The sequence below is a fragment of the Prosopis cineraria genome, unplaced genomic scaffold (assembly GCF_029017545.1).
Source record: "Prosopis cineraria cultivar Desert tree isolate PC_DT_omini unplaced genomic scaffold, ASM2901754v1 PC351, whole genome shotgun sequence".
In the NCBI taxonomy this organism is placed as follows: domain Eukaryota; kingdom Viridiplantae; phylum Streptophyta; class Magnoliopsida; order Fabales; family Fabaceae; genus Prosopis; species Prosopis cineraria.
The window spans coordinates 34,327-53,726 of NW_026555678.1; the positions used below are offsets into that span (position 1 = coordinate 34,327).

The window sequence follows — 19,400 nt, forward strand, 5'->3', positions numbered from 1 at the left end:
CCAAACAATTTTTTTTGGCTTGACCTAATTGTTACTCTAATCGATCGATGGTTCATCTGGTCCGATTTATTTTTAAATCATTGCTTAAAAGGCATGGAGTGCCATTGAACCAAGAAGGTTTTGGCTGTCAATGGAGTCACCTACATCTAACTTGAACCAACCTAAATTTATTGGTATCCATTTAAAGATTAAGTGCCTATCCTAGGTCACTATTGCCTCTGCTTTAAAAGCATGCAATGCATACTATTTCCCCAATTTTGTTTTGCTAAATAAGTATATAAATAAATCCTTGAACCAATCACATGTGAAGAATAATTGTCTCATTTTTAGCATTATATAACACAAATAAATATACAAGGCAATCAATCTAGCAATTAAAGGAAACTAATATTTTTGAGTAACCAACCTATTTTGTTGTGAACAAACAAAATAAAATAATATGTTTTGGTATTATTTATTTTGTCCCACACAAAGGAGGCTTGCATAAATCTAGCACTCTGTCCTGGTAGCAACTTATAGGCCATTATTATCAACTTATAGTGCCACATAGGCTAAAAGATCACATGCCATAATTTAGAAACTCTACTTAGATTTACTCTCAAATTCATTAATTTTCTCCACTACCAACCCATCACATCACTTGGAAAATTATAAGTTCAAGGTTTTTCCAGTTCAAATTCACATTGATCGCCCATTTAATTCAAAAATTATCTTTTGTTTTCTCAAAGCTTTTCCTAAGTTAATTTCTTTTTTCATCACTCATCTTTCATTTTTTTTAATATCTATTTTTTTACATTTCCAATACTCAACGTTAGCATTTTCAACCATCATTTTTTCTTTTTTTTCCAAAAGTCATCTTTGATATTTTCAATAATCATCTTTTATTTTTAACACTTATCTTTGTTTTGTTTTTTAATGTTGAAAACGTGGAAGATAAATATTAAAAAACATATATAAGATGATTGATGAGAGAATTGAAAAACTAAGTGTCGAAAATATGAATATGAGTATAAAAAATGTACAAAATGAGTGCTTAACACTAACTAAGACTATGGTCCTTTTTTGAAATTTTAAAATTAGATGATCCTTAATTGTCATAAATATTTTTAGAGATAGTTAAAAGGGAAAATATCAATAAAGTATCCTGTAAGCAATTTAATTTTATAAAAGAACTGCTAACAAGTACACATTATTATTTAATGAGTAAAATTGTTGTTTTAAACAAGTATTCAGTTCATTTAGGTCTTTATCAGGTATTAAATTTTCTCAAAAGTCCTTTATTGATATTCTCCGTAGATATACACTTGACTTACATACCTGAAATGAAACTCAGTGCCATATTACATCCTCTCTTTACTTTAGAAAATCTTGGGACTCCTCACGTTTCAAGGGATCCATATACTACTGACCCATTATTTTAATTTTTTGTTTAAACATTTACCTAATCAAGTATCTAATCAAAGTTTGGCTTAAAAGACTAAATATATTCTCTCTCCACCATTGTATATTACCTAATCAAATATATCTAATTAGCAACATTTTGTTGAAAAGATCACCAAGATAAGTAGGATCCAGGTGTTCACAAATCATGCATATTAAATATTATTGCAACGTGGTTTTATGCATGAGAATCTATAGAATGATCAACGTGGTAGCACTTGTCAGCTCATCATTTGCTCTCTAAGCATATTTAGAGTTGTTCTTCACGGAGCTAAAAGCAAAAGAATTAAAGATAATATATCCAAATAAAAGGAACAAAAGAAGAAGATGCTGAAATCAAAGTAAGTAATATAAACTATAACAACACGTGAATTGAGCAACGAGAAGAAAATGACGGGACGAAAACATAAAGGAACAGACGAAAAAAAGGAAAATAAAGAACACCACACTATTAAATAATATAATTAATGTATATTATTATTTATATTTACTTTGAAGCATGTGATATTCTTCTTCTTCTTCTTCTTAGATCTTTTTATTATCTTATTTATGAAAACGTAAATCCAAAGATTTTGATTCTTTTCCGTGAAACGAACAGAGACTTAAGTTGCTTCCATGTGAAGCATATTTTGTCGTCTTCTTTTTCGTCTTCTTTAAGGAAATGAAAATTAATCCTGTCTCTTTTAAGATCTTGCTTCCCCCCCCCCCCCATTTAATTTTCTCGGAATATCCAAATGCAGAACAGCACATAACAGAAAATATTTTTAAGACTTTTGACTCATAATTATTAAATGATTAATTGCTCAATGGATAAACATCAATGTTCTCCTTAATGGATAAAGAACACATTTTATTTAAGTATACATATTTAAATTCAATGAGTGACATAAATTCATATATTTAATGAATGTCTCCATCGTTAAATTTCATCAACATTTAAAAATTATTAAAATATATTTCTTTTTAAAAATTTAAAACAACAATCAAAACACCTTCATGCCTATATTATTTCTTTAAAAATTTAAGATTTGGTGCTTTTTCAATATTGCGTGACAAATTTTTTGATAGACATTCCATTAAACAATTAATAATTTTTGTGCCACGTACATATGTGTGCGCCTCACTGTATCCAAACCCCAATTATACAAGTAGTGTAAAAAGAATTAAACAAGCATTAGATGTGCATTCACATGGTTCATGTTTGAACTTTGAAGCATCAAATCTCAGTCTCACTTCTCATCAGTTCTCACTTGGCCTATAAATTGATCATAACTCATGCACTTGTCTTCGTCTTCATCATCAGCACACAGAAAGAAGCTCTTTCTTCTCTCTCCACATATATATCTTCAATGGCTTCCCTTCTGCAATTCCTTCGTTTCCTCTTTGTACCTTTTCTCCTCCTCCTCTTTTCTCTTTCCATAGCCTTATCATCATCACATCAAATTCCCAAGGTCCTCTCTCTCTCTCTCTCTCTCTCTCTCTCTCTCTCTCTCTCTCTCTCTCTCTCTCTCTCTCTCTCTCTCTCTCTCTCACACACACACACACATGAATGGTCAAGTGAGACACATCACAAAATATATATACCTACCTTGTTTTGTTATCTCAAGAGTCAATAGAACAAAAAAAAAAATCAAAGGAGAATCTCTCCCTCTAGTTGGAGTTCTCTTCAAAAATCAATTGACTAGGGATGTTAGTTCATTTTAACTAAAGGTCTCAAGTTCAAACTTTAGATATGTAATAGTAATTAAATTCTTGGTGAGAGATATGCCCTCCAAAAAGATGTCTACAAACTGCTAACTAAATTAGTTTAGATCAAAGACCTAGAATACCTGACCTCTCTCTTTTGTTTGACAAGTCATATTTTTTGCCATTATTTATTACTTTAAATTATTATCTCTAGGAGTTCTCTCCAAGTCAATTGGTCATGTTGTTTTCATATATGTATGCATGCATGTATGTATGTAGGTAAGGCATGCCTATATTTTGTTTTGTGTGCATGTATATGGAGAGGACATGACCGAAAATCAAGACAGAGAAGCTTGACACTGACACCTCTCTAATGCCTGAAGATTATATTGTTGCCTTTAATTGGTCATTGTTATTTTTTACTCTAATTAAGATCACTTCTTAAGCTTTTCTTATTGTATTTTACATGTAGCCTTATGTTGTTTACATGGGAAGTTCAGCATCAAACAGCATTGGGTTAGATTCTCAAGTTCCAGAATCAGCACATTTGCAGCTATTGTCTTCCTTTATTCCAAGGTTTTTCATTTATCTTGCAACTTATATATATTAATTTATTTAATCACAATTTGATTATTTCTCCACGTTCAAACATTTCATTATTGTTAGGAGCATTTTGTTCTTATTATAATCCTCACAATAAGACATATATAAACTTACTAAAAGCGGGGCCATACCCTGAGAAGCGTTTTTTTTTTTTCCCACATCCTAATAACATATTAATTCATTATTAAATTAAAATAATAATTAGCATTGAAATTAGTGAAACTAATCCAATACGACTTTTTAACTTTAACTTTTCACAGAGGAGAGAGTGAGAGGATAGCTCTAATCCACCATTACAGCCATGCTTTTAGTGGATTCTCAGCCATGCTTACAGAGAGTGAAGCTTCTGCATTGTCTGGTACTCGTCTTATTTGCTTCCTCTTTTTCCAATTTTTCAAAATATATTTTCGCCATTCTTTTGCTTTTCTAACAATTAGAATTAGATGCATGCACCTGCAATTTGGACGGTGTTTAAGAAACCAATAATAATACTGTCACATTGTTGTTAAATTTAATAAGAAATAATTATAGGACACCAAAAAGAAAAAGAAGTATAACAGCATGACCCTGTGCGAGTTCAATACTGTCTCTTTTGAAGTGTTTTTGTTTAAGGTATTCCCCAATGCATGGGATTTAAAAAAAAAAAAAAGATAAAGGGACTTTCAGTCTCAGCTAGGAATTTTGAGTTTTTCAAGCTCAAAATAACAATATAACCTTAAAAAAAGGGCAGATTTTCAACGATCCTAACCCTCCCTTTTGTTTTGCAAGGCTTTTAGACCCAAACCTAAAAGTTTTGTTGCTCTTTTTTTTTCTCTTCAATTTCTTAAGCCTTGCCCTATGCAAAATCGGGCAAGGCTTAATTAAAGTGAGTACAAAATATAGAAGCTCTTATCTATCAAACAAATGGTTGGAGATCTAAATTCCAACACTTGTATATGTCACAACCTAGTTAGGAGATGTTTATTTTTTTTTTTTTACCTTCTAATACAGTGACGGAGATTAGGCTCAACTGTTGAACAATTATATTCCTTGTACCTTAAAAAACAAGGTAATAGTAACTTAATAAATTATATAATTTAATTTTACTGGATTATCCTTATCAATGGCAGAGCTATAAAATTTTGTTAGGAGGCTGAAATGATAAAGCATTTATAATAATAAAAAAAATTAAATCTATATATATCACTAACATAACATAAATATTTTAACCTATATATTTATGTTCAATTTTACAAATATATAACAAATATGTGTGTGTATTCATTTTTTAAATTTTACTAATTAATTTTTCATGGTATAAGAATAATTAATTATCATGTTTACAATAAAATTTTAAAATTTCTTTCTCAATATAAATTTTCATTAAATTGGCAAATATTTCATTTTTCCCATAAGTATTGAATAATTTAAATATATCTTTGGGATCTAAAGTTCTATTCAATATAAAAAACTCTATTACTTGCATGTTCAATTTACTATTTAATTCTTTTAAATAATATGTTCTTTTCTTCGTTTGATATATCTTGGGATTTTTGTTGTGGCACTTTATAAAATGTGTTAGTAATAATTCTTTTAATTTCTTTAATCAAATATAAAATGAAAGTAAAATTAAATGATATCAATGCTTTAAAAGCAAATATATCGTTATCTTGTTGAAAATAAATAAATACTATGACAATTATATTTTTAAGTTACTGCAACAGTTGAATTATACATGCATAAAAGATTATTATAAAATTAAAATGAGAATTTCATATAGTATATTAAAGCTTTTATAATGTAGTAATTCAAGGGTCGAAAATATAACCCTTACATTTTGCTAAGAAAAAATTTAAAAAGTTAGGGAGCTGTGACTTTTGTTGGTCCCGTCTCCACCTTTGATTCTTATTATATCTTCTTTCTTTTTTAAAATTTCACGTGATTGGTTGCAAATTAAAGAACCATATGTTAATTACTTGTTAATGATAGAATTGGAAACTAAGTATTAATTACTCGTGGATATCATAAAACAACAGTTAAAGTAAGAGGAAGAAAAATTGCTAAAGCGAAAATTAAAATGGAATGAACAGAGTATACCAAATTAAAATTTACTATTCACAAGTTTTCAGTTCCTACACAGTATGGAATGCATGTTTTTGTTGTTAAGTCATAGTTAATCATTTTCTTCTTCTTTGAGGTCCTTAATGAGTTCTCAACACAATAACGAAGCTCACTAATGCTATCATTATTTTTGCTTAAAACTAAAACCATTTTTTCTTCCATGAATATAAATTATGCTCTCTTAATCAAACTTGTATATGTAATTTTGTTCACCAATCTTAAAAGGACTAATTAGTTTAATGCATGAAAAAAGGAAAGAACTAAACTAAATCATATTTAAGCACATTTTGATATATGTTTGTGGAACGTTTATTACTTATTTTGTACTTTAATGAACTAACTGTGACTCAGTAATTTTCAAACAGAGCACCATGGTGTCGTGTCAGTGTTTCCAGATCCAGTTCTTCAATTGCACACGACAAGATCCTGGGACTTTTTGGAATCAGATTTGGGCATGATGTCACGTGGCTACATCCCACACGAACACTTTTCAAGTGATGTTATTATTGGTGTTATAGACACTGGTAAGTGTTGCTTCAGTCCAGTTTAATTATCAGAGTACGTGTTGTTCTTCTTCTTGTAGATTTTGCTAGATAACACTCCTTTTCCTTTTCTTTCAACATTATACCCAAAAGACAGTATTATTCCACATATGGAATAATAGGAAAAACAAACAAATGTTCACAATTATATTCATTAAGGGTTACGAATAAAAATTAAACTCCTGAAATGAAACACCCAAGTGTCACATGAGCTACAAACTCATTACTTGATAACAAAATTTCAATTAACATATGACATAGTGACAAAAAATAAGGTTGTGTTCTTGTTTAATCCCTAACCTCAGTTTGGGTGGGCCAAACTGAGGTTTGGATCTCAAACTTGAGGTTCGATCATTTTAATCTTGTTTAGGAAAAAAATTGATGGGAAAAGACTTTTGGCTCAAAATTGAGGTTCGGTAAGAAGCTGACTTTTTTGGCTTTTGACTCAAAACTAAGGTTTAGTAAAATATCCAAATATAAATCATATTATAACAACTGATTTAACCCTGACTTCAGCTCCAAATTTTAATTTTGCAAATTTTAGGCCAAACACACCCTAAAATGACATCATGAACATATGTTTTCATGGTAGTGTACTTTGCAAAGTGGGTGGGCAAGAATTTCACTTGTAAATGCAATTCTCATAAATGCCTTGGGTTAATGGTAGACACAGGTAGTGATGATGGTGGGCAAGTGCTCCCACTTAACTTGGAAAATTTTACAAAAGAGTATGTGAAATTTTTAAAAATTTACCCACATTGTCTCGATACTTTTAAACTCATTATACCCAAACTAAAATATATTTCATTTTAAAAAAATGGGTATTTCATATTTCACTTAAAGCTCAATAGATTTTAGATTTTGAGTAGATTATATTTAAATTTAGACTATTTTTATAAAAATATTATTTTGATTTTCTTTTCTAATATTATTTTACAAAACTATATGTTTATTGTTCTCACATTAGCTTAACTGCTGGGCCTGAGGAGTTTTGAAGGGACACTCACAGTGATGGTGAAGTTCGGTTTGTATGTCACACTCACAGTGAAAGCATATCATTAGAACCCGGCCTTCATATTAAGTCATCACAACAATCGTCCTCGCCCCTGAAGCTCTTAAAAACTATAACTTTCACCTATTTTAATAATGACCTAAGCTTGACCTTAATTAGAAAGCAATTGTATGTGATGTATTACAATATAAACAAGTACCTTAAAGAATATTGTTCATTCTAGTTTATATCTATTCTTTTTCAAAGGGATATGGCCAGAATCTCCAAGTTTTAATGATGAGGGTATTGGGGAAATCCCTTCAAGATGGAAAGGAGTCTGCATGCAGGGTCATGATTTCAAGCTATCCAATTGCAATAGGTTATTATTCCTTCCTTCTCCTATATATGAAATTTTTCAATGAGAATAACTGGCATGATCAAATATGCAGATTTACTGCTATGGTAAAAATTTTCTTATCTCCGTGAATTTGCAGGAAACTGATTGGTGCAAGATACTATAATACCCAAACCAAATCAGATGGAAACAAGACTCATGGTGAAGAAGCCAAAGACTCACCAAGAGACTCTGTTGGACATGGGACTCATACTGCTTCAACAGCAGCTGGAACCCAAGTTAAGAATGCTAGTTTTTTTGGTTTGGCACAAGGAACAGCAAGAGGCGGCTCACCATCTTCTAGAATTGCCGCCTACAAGGTATGCTCACAAGAAGGTTGTTCAGGTGGCACTATATTGAAGGCTATAGATGATGCTGTTAGAGATGGTGTAGATATAATCTCAATCTCCATTGGGATTGGCTCGGCGTCTGAAGCAGACTTTCTGGGTGATCCCATAGCCATTGGAGCATTTCATGCGGAAGAAAAAGGTGTCATGGTGGTGTGCTCAGCAGGGAATGATGGTCCTGATCCTTCCACTGTTGTGAACACTGCTCCATGGCTGTTCACTGTTGCAGCTTCTAATATTGATAGGAACTTTCAATCAAGTGTTGTCCTTGGAAATGGAAAAACTTTTCAAGTACGTTTCTTGATTTCTGATGCCAAGTAGAACGAAAGGTGTGGTAAATTTCTTGACGTAGTTTTCATGCATAGGAAATCTAATTTTTACCTGTGACTGTGCTGGTAGGGCTTTGGCATTAACTTCTCAAACCTCACTCATTCAAAGTTGTATCCTCTTGTTTTTGGAGAGAATGTGGCTGCTAGGTTTTCCCTTGCATCAGAAGCCAGGTATGTAATTTTGAAATGATATACTCCCTCTAGACCAAAATATAGGGCAGCGATGACTAGTTTACAGATCTCAAAAAATGATAGTTGAAACTTTAATTTCTTAAATTTTTTTATATTTTTTCAATTATACCCTCATTAAATACCTTATATAAGAGCTTTGATGATAGTAATTAAAATTTTAATGCATCTTTTTTTAAAAAAAAGAGAGTAATAAATGAAGTAAAGGTATAGTTGAAAAAACAATTATAAAAGTTACTCAATGTCCTAAATTGTGAACCAAGCAAAACTTCTAGAAGATGTTTTATATTGTGATTCGGAGAGACTATATGATTTTGGCAAAGTTTTTCTATTAGACTCTAATTCTTATTTTTATTTTTAAATAACACCTACACATTATTTATAACTTATATTACATTATTATCTCATTCAGAAGATTCTTCCACATGTAATGATACTACTAAAGAAAACTTGATAACAAAGACCTAATAATTCTACTTTAGCTTCTTTTCATTTTAAATATCCTCATTGCCTTATTGTCACACTAATACACTATATAGTATGAAGTTGGAAATATTTCTTAATGTCTCATTTCCTGCTCAAGTGTTACCTTGTCAAAAGCTTCTGAAAATAACTCATATATGACCCAAAGAAAGATCTGTTTCGGCAAAATACTATTGTTCTTATTTGTACATGTTGCTAATATATATAGTAGTAGGCAGTGGCACTAATACCGGCAACACCTAAGTTGTTGCTCTAAATGTTAGAAAGCTGTAATGAAGTAATTGTAACATAAGGAAATTTTCTTTCAATGAAATGCAGGAACTGTGGCCCTGGATCACTGAATTCCAATAAAGCTGCTGGCAAGATTGTGATTTGTGTTGCTGATGATCCAACTGTTCGAAGACGAATCAAACAGCTAGTTTTACAAGATGCAGGAGCCATGGGGATGATACTGATTGATGAGGACAAGAAGGATAATCCTTTTAACACAGGCATTTTTCCCTGCTCAAATGTTGGTCATCTTGAAGGGAATCAGATTCTAAAGTACATTAACTCTACCAAGTAAGCATCCCCAAATTTCATATTCTAACGAGTGTCGTAGCTTATGCTTCATGTGGCCCATCTTTCACATAAACTTTAATTCTTCTGCATCACTTTAAAAAAAAAAAAAAACTTCCAACAACGGGGGAAAAATTAAAAACTTAAAGTTAAAATCTTCAGCCTTTCTTTCTTATTTCCTTCATGACAGGAACCCAACTGCGACAATTCTTCCAACAGTAGAAGTTGCTAGGTCTAAGCCTTCACCAATTGTTGCATCTTTCTCATCTAGAGGTCCTTCAATTCTTACAGAAAACATAATCAAGGTATTTTCCCCCCCTACCAAATGCTCAAATTTGAGCAAGGAAACGCAAACTTATAAGCCTCTCATGTGGAGAAAAATGTTCTCAACATTTCTTATACAACACTAATTGTGGCAATTGTGTTGTTCAGCCGGACATTATGGCTCCAGGAGTTGCCATTTTAGCTGCCATAGTACCCAAGAGCACTGCACCGGGAAGTGTTCCACCAGGGGAAAGACCATCCTTATTCGGCCTCAATTCTGGTACATCCATGGCTTGCCCACATGTGACTGGTGCCGCAGCATTCATAAAATCAGTACATAAAAGATGGAGTCCTTCAATGATCAAGTCAGCCCTAATGACAACAGGTTCAATAATTAATGTCCTTATTCTTTCAAGGGATAATGAAAATTATGGACACTCAAGTTTCATAACCACACACAATTAGTCCTTATAGTTTGAAAGGGAAATAACAACTTAAGGATTAATTGTGTATCATTATGAAACTTTAAGGACTTGATTGCGGAAGATTAAATTTCAAGGACAAAATCAATAATTAAGGCAAACTTGAAGAATCAAAAGTTTCATTGTATCCATTCTTTTAATCTATCTCGAGACATCTCTCTCTCCTGAAGAAAGAAAAAGATGTGAAGATCATGCTTGATCGGATTAAAAAGGGTGTAAAAATAAAGAAAAACAAGTGGTTCTATACTCCCTTTGGTCCAAAATATAACCCATTTTTTCTCAATTAATCTTGTTCCTAATTGCTCTCTCCATTTAAAAATGTAAGACATTTTTTGAGGAGTTGGCTGTTAAAAATGTAAGGTATTTTTAGTCTTTTGAGGTGCAATCATTATCTTTTTTTTAAAAGTGCCTCTATTGATAATGACTTCATATCTATTATAGGGTGTTTAATGGGGATAAATGTGGAAAGATAGGGTTAGTTTGAAAGTAGGTAACTACTTTATTGGGAGGTGAGATTTGGTTAAAAATGTCTTATATTTTTTAACAAAGGTAGTATAAGCAACTTAGTTTTTGTAGAAATTTCTTTTCATTTTACCTATTGTATTTATTAACTTGGATTCTTGTGTTTACTATAAATTTATGACTTTTTTCTTACTCATCATAAATTGGGACTAAAGGTTAAAAAAAGGAAAATAGTATATATTTTTATGAGAATAAAGATCTTATTGGTATGCGAATTATTATTAAAAGCTACTTATATTTTGGACTGAAGAGAGTATGGTCTATGGAAAGTGGGAATTAGACTTGATCACAACCCAAGTAGTCTGCTGAGCCTGATCAAGTTTGATCTTTTCAAAATGTTCATTAACTGATGAGTTCTAAAATTGAGAAGTGATACTTATGCAGTTCTTTTCACTTTCTTGTTTCCAGCAACAACCTACAACAACATGAGGAAGCCTGTGACCAACAGTTCAAATCACTTTGCCAACCCACATGAAATGGGATCTGGGGAAATTAACCCACTCAAAGCTCTCTATCCTGGTTTAGTCTTTGAAACAGAAGTTGAAGACTACCTCAGATTCCTTTGTTATTATGGCTATTCACAGAAAAACATAAGGTCAATGTCTAAGACTAAATTCAACTGCCCAAAGAAATCCAATAAAAACCTTATATCCAACATAAACTACCCATCAATCTCCATAGAAAAGCTCAGAAGGACCCAGCAAGCCAAAGTAATCAAAAGAACGGTTACCAATGTGGGACCCCTTAATGTCACATATCTAGCAAAAGTGCATGCACCAGAGGGATTGATTGTCAAGGTGCTCCCCAGTAAACTTGTTTTCTCTGAGAACATAACAAAGCTATCCTATGAAGTCTCATTCTATGGGAAGGAGGCCCATAAAGGCTACAATTTTGGATCTCTAACATGGCTTGATGGTCATCATTATGTTCATACAGTATTTGCAGTCAATGTTCAATAACTTGGCATTGTTGTCTGGTGCAGGTTATGTCAATGCCCAGACATACAGGACATTGCCAAATTCACACACACACACACACACAAATATTGATAATTTGTGTTGGCTTTTTCTCTAGCTATGTCATGGATGGGGAAAATGTCTTCTTTCCATCCACTAATAATCAAAACTAAGCTACTCATTTTCTCAAAATGTATTTTTGACATGAAACCTTTGGAATAGGCTCTTTGGTAGTTTTGGAGAGAGTTGAGCGTGTCTTGCTACTTTGGGTCAATTCCTCAAAATTCATTTTAGAGAGTTTGATAAGTTTATGGAATTCTATAGTTTGTTTGGTTAGAAAGGAATTCATGTACTTCAAGGGCATTCCTTCATCTTTGAATATGTAATGGATTAAAATTGTGTCCATGGTTTTTCTTTGGTGTTCTGTTCAAGGTCTGTTTAAGTGATGTGCTTTGATTTTGTAATTGTTTTCCGTTCAAGAATATGTTATGTATCAAAGTTCAGTCCTCTTCTTTCCTAAAGCACTAACTAAAAAAAAAAAAAACTAAAACTACGTAATTTTTAAGTAATTTTATTTTAAAACAAAGTAACTTTATAAGTATTCTTTAACCTATTACACTTGGTCAAGTTCTAGTTACAATGTATAACCAAATTCATCAAAACTTTTCTTGCACTGGGATCTAATATACTTTTGACAATTTTTTTATAAATCAATAATCAAATCATAATTTAAGTGATGAGGACATCTACCACTTATACCAACTATACTTGGTAACTATGGCACCTTTGTTTTGTTGTTAATTTTTTGCCCACATTTGTTTTATTGTTTATGGGAACCGCGCATTGGAGAAGTAAAATGCATTTACATCAATGATTTAATGCTTAACTAATGCATTAATATTGATGAGTTGATGCTCAATTAATGCATTGACTACCAATTTCAAAATTGCCAAAAATAATATTATTATGGGGTTTGTTTTATAAATTAAAGGATTAAAATCCAAATTCATCCTATAATTTTGTTTAGGTGTAGTGTTGACGTGAGTAGCAGGGTTGGTCGAGTGGCTCGATGATCCTGCCTGCACTGCCCTGTCCAAGCCATTCTATTTACTTGAGTTTTTTTTTAAACTATAGTGTGTGTATAAATAAGTTTTTATAATTAAAAAATGAAAACATGAATAAAAAAATAAAAAATTTGTGCATTAACTTTTTGTTGGGTAACTTAAGTAAATTTTAGACAGTATTTATATTTTAAGTGATGTAGTTTAGCTGTTAATAATAGTTAAGTGGATCAAAATGAAATCTTAACTGTAGATATAAGCTTTGAATGTTTTCACCATTAGTTTTTTAAAAATGATTAGCAAGTTATTCTATTTTTCTTAATTTTGAATTATATCCATGCAATTTATTTTATTTTAATTAAACATTTATTTTTTATTAATTAAATGTATTAATCACTAAAAGTTAAAAGTTTTAATTTTTTTAAAAAATAAAATTAAAAATTTTATTTTCTTAAAAGATTATGCAAACTTAGAATTAATTATATAATTTTTAATCTCAAATTTATATAATTAATTTATGTTTTCAAATTCAAAATAACTTTCTTCCGTCTAAAATGTACATAGAAAAATTAATAAAAATATAAACACATTACTATTAAATAAAATTAAAAATATGACAATAAAATTATTTTAAATTATATAAATGATATTTTAATTTTTCAAGATGTCATAATTTTCTTAAAATTTTTAAAAATTTTTTTGTTATTAAAGAATTAATATAAATAATTAAATTATTCTTAATTCAAAATTTTAAATGCAAACTTATAAATTACGTTACATTTAAAAAAATTGTATATTTTATAATAAAATTTATAAATAATAATTGATATTTGCAACACTTAAAAAATATCATGATTTTAAATGTAAAGTTGTGAATTGCTATTAAATTCTTACTATTTTAATTAAAAAAATTATAATTTTTTAAATAAAACTTATGAAATTAAAGACAATTTAATTATTTATATTAATTTTTTAATAATATAAATTAAAAACAATTTAACTATTCATATTAATTTTTTAATAACATAAACGTGTTTAAAAACTTTAAAGAAATTATGATATTTTAAAAAATTATAATATTATTTATATAATTTAAGAAGATTTTATTATTATTTTTTTAATAATTTTTTTGTGTGAAAAATATCAAATTAAATTTTCTATTAAAGTTACAATTTTATTACTTAATTAATAATTTTAACTTTTAAGAATAACAAATTTATTTGATTAAAGGAGTAAAAGCTTCTGTAATTACATAAATTTAATTTAAAATTGATGCTTGGCAAAAAAAAAATTAAAGAAATAAAAGAAATACATCTGTACTCGTAATTAACATTGTTTTTCGGTAAGATAATGCACATTTTATTATTTTAAGACTCTGACAATTTCGTACATCACCTCTTCCACTCACTGTCCGGCTGTCCGCAGCAGGTTCAAGTTCAACACATTTATCGATGCACCCATTACTCTGTTTTCTCTCTCTGCTTCCAATTCTTCGCCTCCCTTCCTTACGTCCCTATTTGACAGAAAGGATCTGCAATCTTCAAGCACCTTCAGAAGGTAAAGATACCTTCTTGTTTGTTCTTTCTTATAGGAAACAATTGCTTCGATGATTTGTTAAGCTTTTATGAATTTCGACAAATTGTGTGTCAATTTATCTATAAATCAATCAACTTTTTAGTAAAATTTCATTCGTGATCTCATTTGCCCATTGGGATTTATTTTGCTAATCTTTTAAAATAATCTTCCAGGATGAAACTATCGTGACGCATTTGGGTGTGTCTGCTGCAAATGGTTTGAGTGTCGAAGCACGAATCTCTATATGAGGTGGGGAACAAGATATTGGGTAGGTTATTGAGGGAAAATAGTGGTTTTGAGGTTTAGATTGAAGGGGTCTGCAATGGAAGGAGGTTTCGGCCAAAACTCTGTTCCTTCTTCAACTTCTTTTGACAAGTTCACGATTTTGGATGTTAAGCCTCTGCGTTGCTTGCTGCCAGTGTTCCCTATGTCATCTCAAGGTCCTTCTGGGTTCGCTCCTTTTTTCCCCTTTGGTGGTCCTCAAGGACCTCAAGCATGGACCGATCTCAACCAGCATGCTCCTCCCTCTGGAGAGACACCAGATTTTCTAATGCCTACTCCAATCCGTTCATTCAGAGGCCCTATAGACAATACTCCATCAAAACGTGGAGCACCACGTGGGAGCAGGTCAAAATCATCCCAAAGAAAGGCCAAGAAGATCCAAGTATCACAGGTGGATTTAAGTTCTGTAGTTGGCATTAGCCCAGCCCAACAAACTGATGGTAACTTGGAAGTTGTTAGTCTTGTACTCATGGAGTTTGATGCGCTTCGAAGAAGAATTAGCCAACTTGAAGATGCCAGGGAATTCGCTTCAGGATTTACCAAGCGTGGAGATTTAAAAGCTGGCAATATATTGATGACCAAGGGCATTCGAACAAACATGAAAAAGAGAGTAGGTGCAGTTCCTGGGGTTGAGATCGGGGACATTTTCTTTTTCAGAATGGAATTGTGTGTTGTGGGTATACATGCTCAGTCCATGGGTGGGATTGACTACATGAGCATCAAGGGTGGGTTTGAGGAAGAACCTCTGGCTGTAAGCATTGTTGCATCAGGATATTATGATGACAATGCAGATGATGACGATGTCTTAATTTATAGTGGACAGAGTGGGAACTTTGGCAAGAAAGAAAAGGTGGTGGCTGATCAGAAGCTTCAAAGGGGTAACCTTGCTCTGGAAAGAAGTTCACGACGGCACAATGAAGTAAGAGTCATCCGGGGCATGAGTGATGCTGCAAATCCAAATTTAAAAGTCTATGTCTATGATGGTCTGTACAAAATTCAAGATTCATGGATAGAAAAGGGGAAAGATGGCAGTGGTGTATTCAAGTACAAGTTGGTGAGAATGCCTGGACAGGTTAGTGCTTTTTCTGTTTGGAAATCAGTTCAGAAGTGGAAGACAGACCGTTCTTCAAGGACTGGACTTATTTTCTCAGATCTCTCTTTAGGAGCTGAGAGTATTCCTGTATCACTTGTCAATGGTGTTGACCATGATAGATTGCCTGGTGGTTTCACTTATTTTCATTCCCTTAGATATACAAAACCGTTCAGTTTAATGCAGTCTTCTAATGGCTGTGACTGTACAAAAGCATGTGTCCCTGGTGATCTGAATTGCTCTTGTATTCGGAGAAATGAAGGTGATTTTCCATATATTGGCAATGGCATTCTAGTGAGTCGTAGGCCATTAATTCATGAATGTGGCCCCACATGTCGTTGTTTTCCTAACTGCAAAAATAGAGTATCCCAGATGGGCTTGAAGCACTCCTTGGAAGTATTCAAAACAAGAGATAGGGGATGGGGTCTACGATCATTGGATCCTATTCGTGCTGGTTCTTTTGTTTGTGAATATGCTGGAGAAGTTATTGACAAGGGAAACTTAAATCAGAATGAGGAGTTAGCAATTAAAGATGAGTATGCTTTTAATACTAACCGTATATATTCTCCATTTAAGTGGAATCATACGCCTCAGTTATTGGAAGATGTGATTTCAAATGACTCTTGTGAGGATTATGACATTCCATCTCCGCTAATTATAAGTGCTAAAGAGTTTGGAAATGTTGCTAGATTCATGAATCATAGCTGCTCCCCAAATGTTTTCTGGCAGCCAGTTGTTTATGAAGAAAACAATCAATCGTTCCTTCATATTGCATTTTTCTCTCTCAGACATATTCCACCAATGACAGAGTTGACATATGATTATGGGATTTCCCGTTCTGATTATGCTAAGGGGAGCAGAATACCCAGAGGTAGAAAACAATGCTTATGTGGATCGTCGAAGTGCAGTGGTTCTTTTGGTTGATGGATTGTGTCACAGTTGCTTGCACATGAGCATGGTGTTTGGAATTGTACTTGTGACTAAGGTTTGAATCCCTACTTCTTTCAAGTATTGAGAATTTCTTATCTTTTCATATATGATCTTCAAAATAAATGCAGCCATTTTTTAATGACAATTTTCATTTTCTGTTCTATTTTTGAAGTTTGTCACATTCATACTTGTCAAATAGTAATAAATAATGCTTTGTGGCTGTCCCTGCAAATGTATAAGATCTTCTCCTTCCTGATTATGTTCCATTCATCTAGGCGTAATTCATAAACTTCATTTATTGATGCCATCTGATTTTACTATTGTTGAATATAATACGATCATATAAATATAAACTAATAATATCACTTTTCTAGCAATTCACTCTCCTAAAGAGTTTCAACTTTGCACTTACTTTCCAATGCAAGATGTCCAGTCCTTCATGTCAAATGTGATTTGTCAAAAATTTTCACGTTTGTTTTAAGTTTCCAATTTAACAAATACACTTGTTTTGCTGTTGTTTTATGGATGTTATTATTGAAAGCATATGTTTATGCTTTTAATATGAACAAGACCAATGGAAAGTTCTTATCAATTATTTCTATCAGATACGTGGACATTGTTTACAACACAGCAATCTCTTTTATTGTCTAGAAATCACTTGACGTAGTTCCATTGAACAAGAAGATAACAAAACTTAGAAATTGAACCTAAGTTCTTCCTTTCTTTAATGGTATTTACTCCCTCTGGTCCATGTTATAAGACATTTGATAACTACTTCATGGTTCTTAAAAAAAATTAGTTGAAATCTTAATCTCTTTAAAAAAATTTTACATATTTCCAATTATACTCTCATTAAACGCGGATATTAGCCCCTTAATAATAACAATTGAAATTTCAACAAACTATTTTTTCAAAAGGAATAATAAATGCGATAAGGGTATAGTTGAAAAAAAAATTATAAGAATTACTCAGTATCTTATATTTTGGAACAAGCAGGACTTCTAGGAAATGCTATATATATATGTTAGATAGACCCGAGGGAGTACCTTGTTGGGGTTAATGGTCCTTTTCATCTTACATACTGTATCATTTTGAATAAACCGACAGGTAAGGATTCTGCAGATATTTTGGAGAACCAGATCAAGCTCCAATTTTGTGGATGTGCTTTTTTTATAAGCCCAGGTATGCTTGACTGGAAAGTAAATGCTCAGCTTTTTTGTTTATGAAGAAAAAGTAGTTTGTAAAGTTGTTTTGAAGAAGTTGCTAGAGAATGACCTGTATATGGTTACTAGAACTAGAAAGGACGTGCCTAGTGATGTTCATGGCACTATGTAGTGTGTATAGTTGGATGATTTCTCTTTGGTCTTGGTTTAGTGATGTGAACTGTATGTAACTGATGTTTGTAAATATGTTTACTTTAGGATAAGAAACTTCCTATGCCTGGCTTTTTGAATTTATATTTTGGTTTTGAAAGATATGATGAGCCTTACTTTCGATCCCTAATACTAGTCTAGAAAAAATTTGTGAATGATATGCATTCAGTATGTTATTGGACTACATTGAATCAGTTGCATTCATGTATATATCTCAAAGAGTGACATGAAAAAAAAATGTAATATTATGATTATAATTCTCACTGGATGTGGTTTGAATAAATAAATAAATAATCTTTCAAAAAAAAGAATATATAATTAATTAATCTGGTGATGGTTAGGTGAATAAATAGTATGAATATAATTAAAATATTAACTATGTGTATTGATGTTTCATGTCAGCAAAATAAACATTGCTCATTTGGGCTATCTCATGGTCCTTATGAGTACTTTTTCAAATTCGGAGTGTGAAATTAATAGGTGAGGAATTACGAAAATAAATTATATGGATTAAAACAAAATATGTATAGTGAATTTGAGGGGTAGTTTTCCTTATATTTATATCATCTAAATAGATTTAGCTAATCTGAAATTTATCTCAGTGATGATCACCTATGCAAGTTTAATATCTAAAAATGGTATACATTTAAAACTTGAAGAGAAAATTATGATGGATTTTGGGGCCAAATTGTGAAAGTAGTTTCTTTCACGTCCTACTAATTTCTTAACTTCAGAGAACATGTTGTTATTAATTAATTAATTAATTAGTATTATGTTTATTCCACCACAAACTAAAAGGCTATATTAAAAATCACAACTGATTAGTAATTGAGTGTGGATAAAGTTTACCTCCTTAACAAAGGTGGACTAGGGGTGTCTTTTATTTTCTTATTCTTTATTTTCTTCCTTTTCCTTTTATGACCTATAGAAGGTTGATATTTAATATTTAATAAACTTATTATTATAATTTTATATAAACTGTATAAATAAAAATTATAATTTTAAATTGTTAGATTAAATTTTAATGGTTTAAATTTATTTTATAATTTTATGAGAAATTAAAATAATAATTTTATCAAATATTAATTCATTGAAACTTTTTTTTTTCAATTACAAGGCCACGATAAACACATGTAAAAGACTGAGGTTTAGTTATGTTTAAAATCATGAGATTTCTACAATCATGTTATGATTCATCAAAAA

At 31.4% G+C, this 19,400-nt stretch overlaps 2 protein-coding genes across 3 annotated transcripts; both read left to right on the plus strand.

The window, feature by feature from the left end:
* The first annotated feature begins 2,730 nt into the window (after nucleotides 1-2,730).
* On the plus strand, nucleotides 2,731-12,291 carry LOC129296554 (CO(2)-response secreted protease-like). 2 transcript variants are annotated; one of them, XM_054935134.1, is made up of 11 exons: nucleotides 2,731-2,891; nucleotides 3,599-3,702; nucleotides 3,990-4,087; nucleotides 6,195-6,353; nucleotides 7,630-7,741; nucleotides 7,857-8,394; nucleotides 8,503-8,603; nucleotides 9,423-9,665; nucleotides 9,853-9,967; nucleotides 10,095-10,311; nucleotides 11,339-12,291. In XM_054935134.1, exons 1-11 carry the CDS (start codon nucleotides 2,790-2,792, stop codon nucleotides 11,887-11,889), a joined length of 2,340 nt encoding a protein of 779 aa, XP_054791109.1. In that variant the 5' UTR covers nucleotides 2,731-2,789; the 3' UTR covers nucleotides 11,890-12,291. The 2 variants fall into 2 exon arrangements, with proteins under 2 accessions (XP_054791109.1, XP_054791110.1); XM_054935135.1 differs by lacking the exons at nucleotides 2,731-2,891; nucleotides 3,599-3,702 and having other exon boundaries at nucleotides 3,996-4,087; nucleotides 6,181-6,353.
* A 2,059-nt stretch (nucleotides 12,292-14,350) lies between these two features.
* Nucleotides 14,351-18,299, plus strand: LOC129296552 (histone-lysine N-methyltransferase, H3 lysine-9 specific SUVH3-like). Its single transcript, XM_054935132.1, has 3 exons — nucleotides 14,351-14,504; nucleotides 14,696-16,879; nucleotides 17,932-18,299. Exon 2 carries the CDS (start codon nucleotides 14,845-14,847, stop codon nucleotides 16,816-16,818), a length of 1,974 nt encoding a protein of 657 aa, XP_054791107.1. The 5' UTR covers nucleotides 14,351-14,504; nucleotides 14,696-14,844; the 3' UTR covers nucleotides 16,819-16,879; nucleotides 17,932-18,299.
* Nucleotides 18,300-19,400: the final 1,101 nt, after the last annotated feature.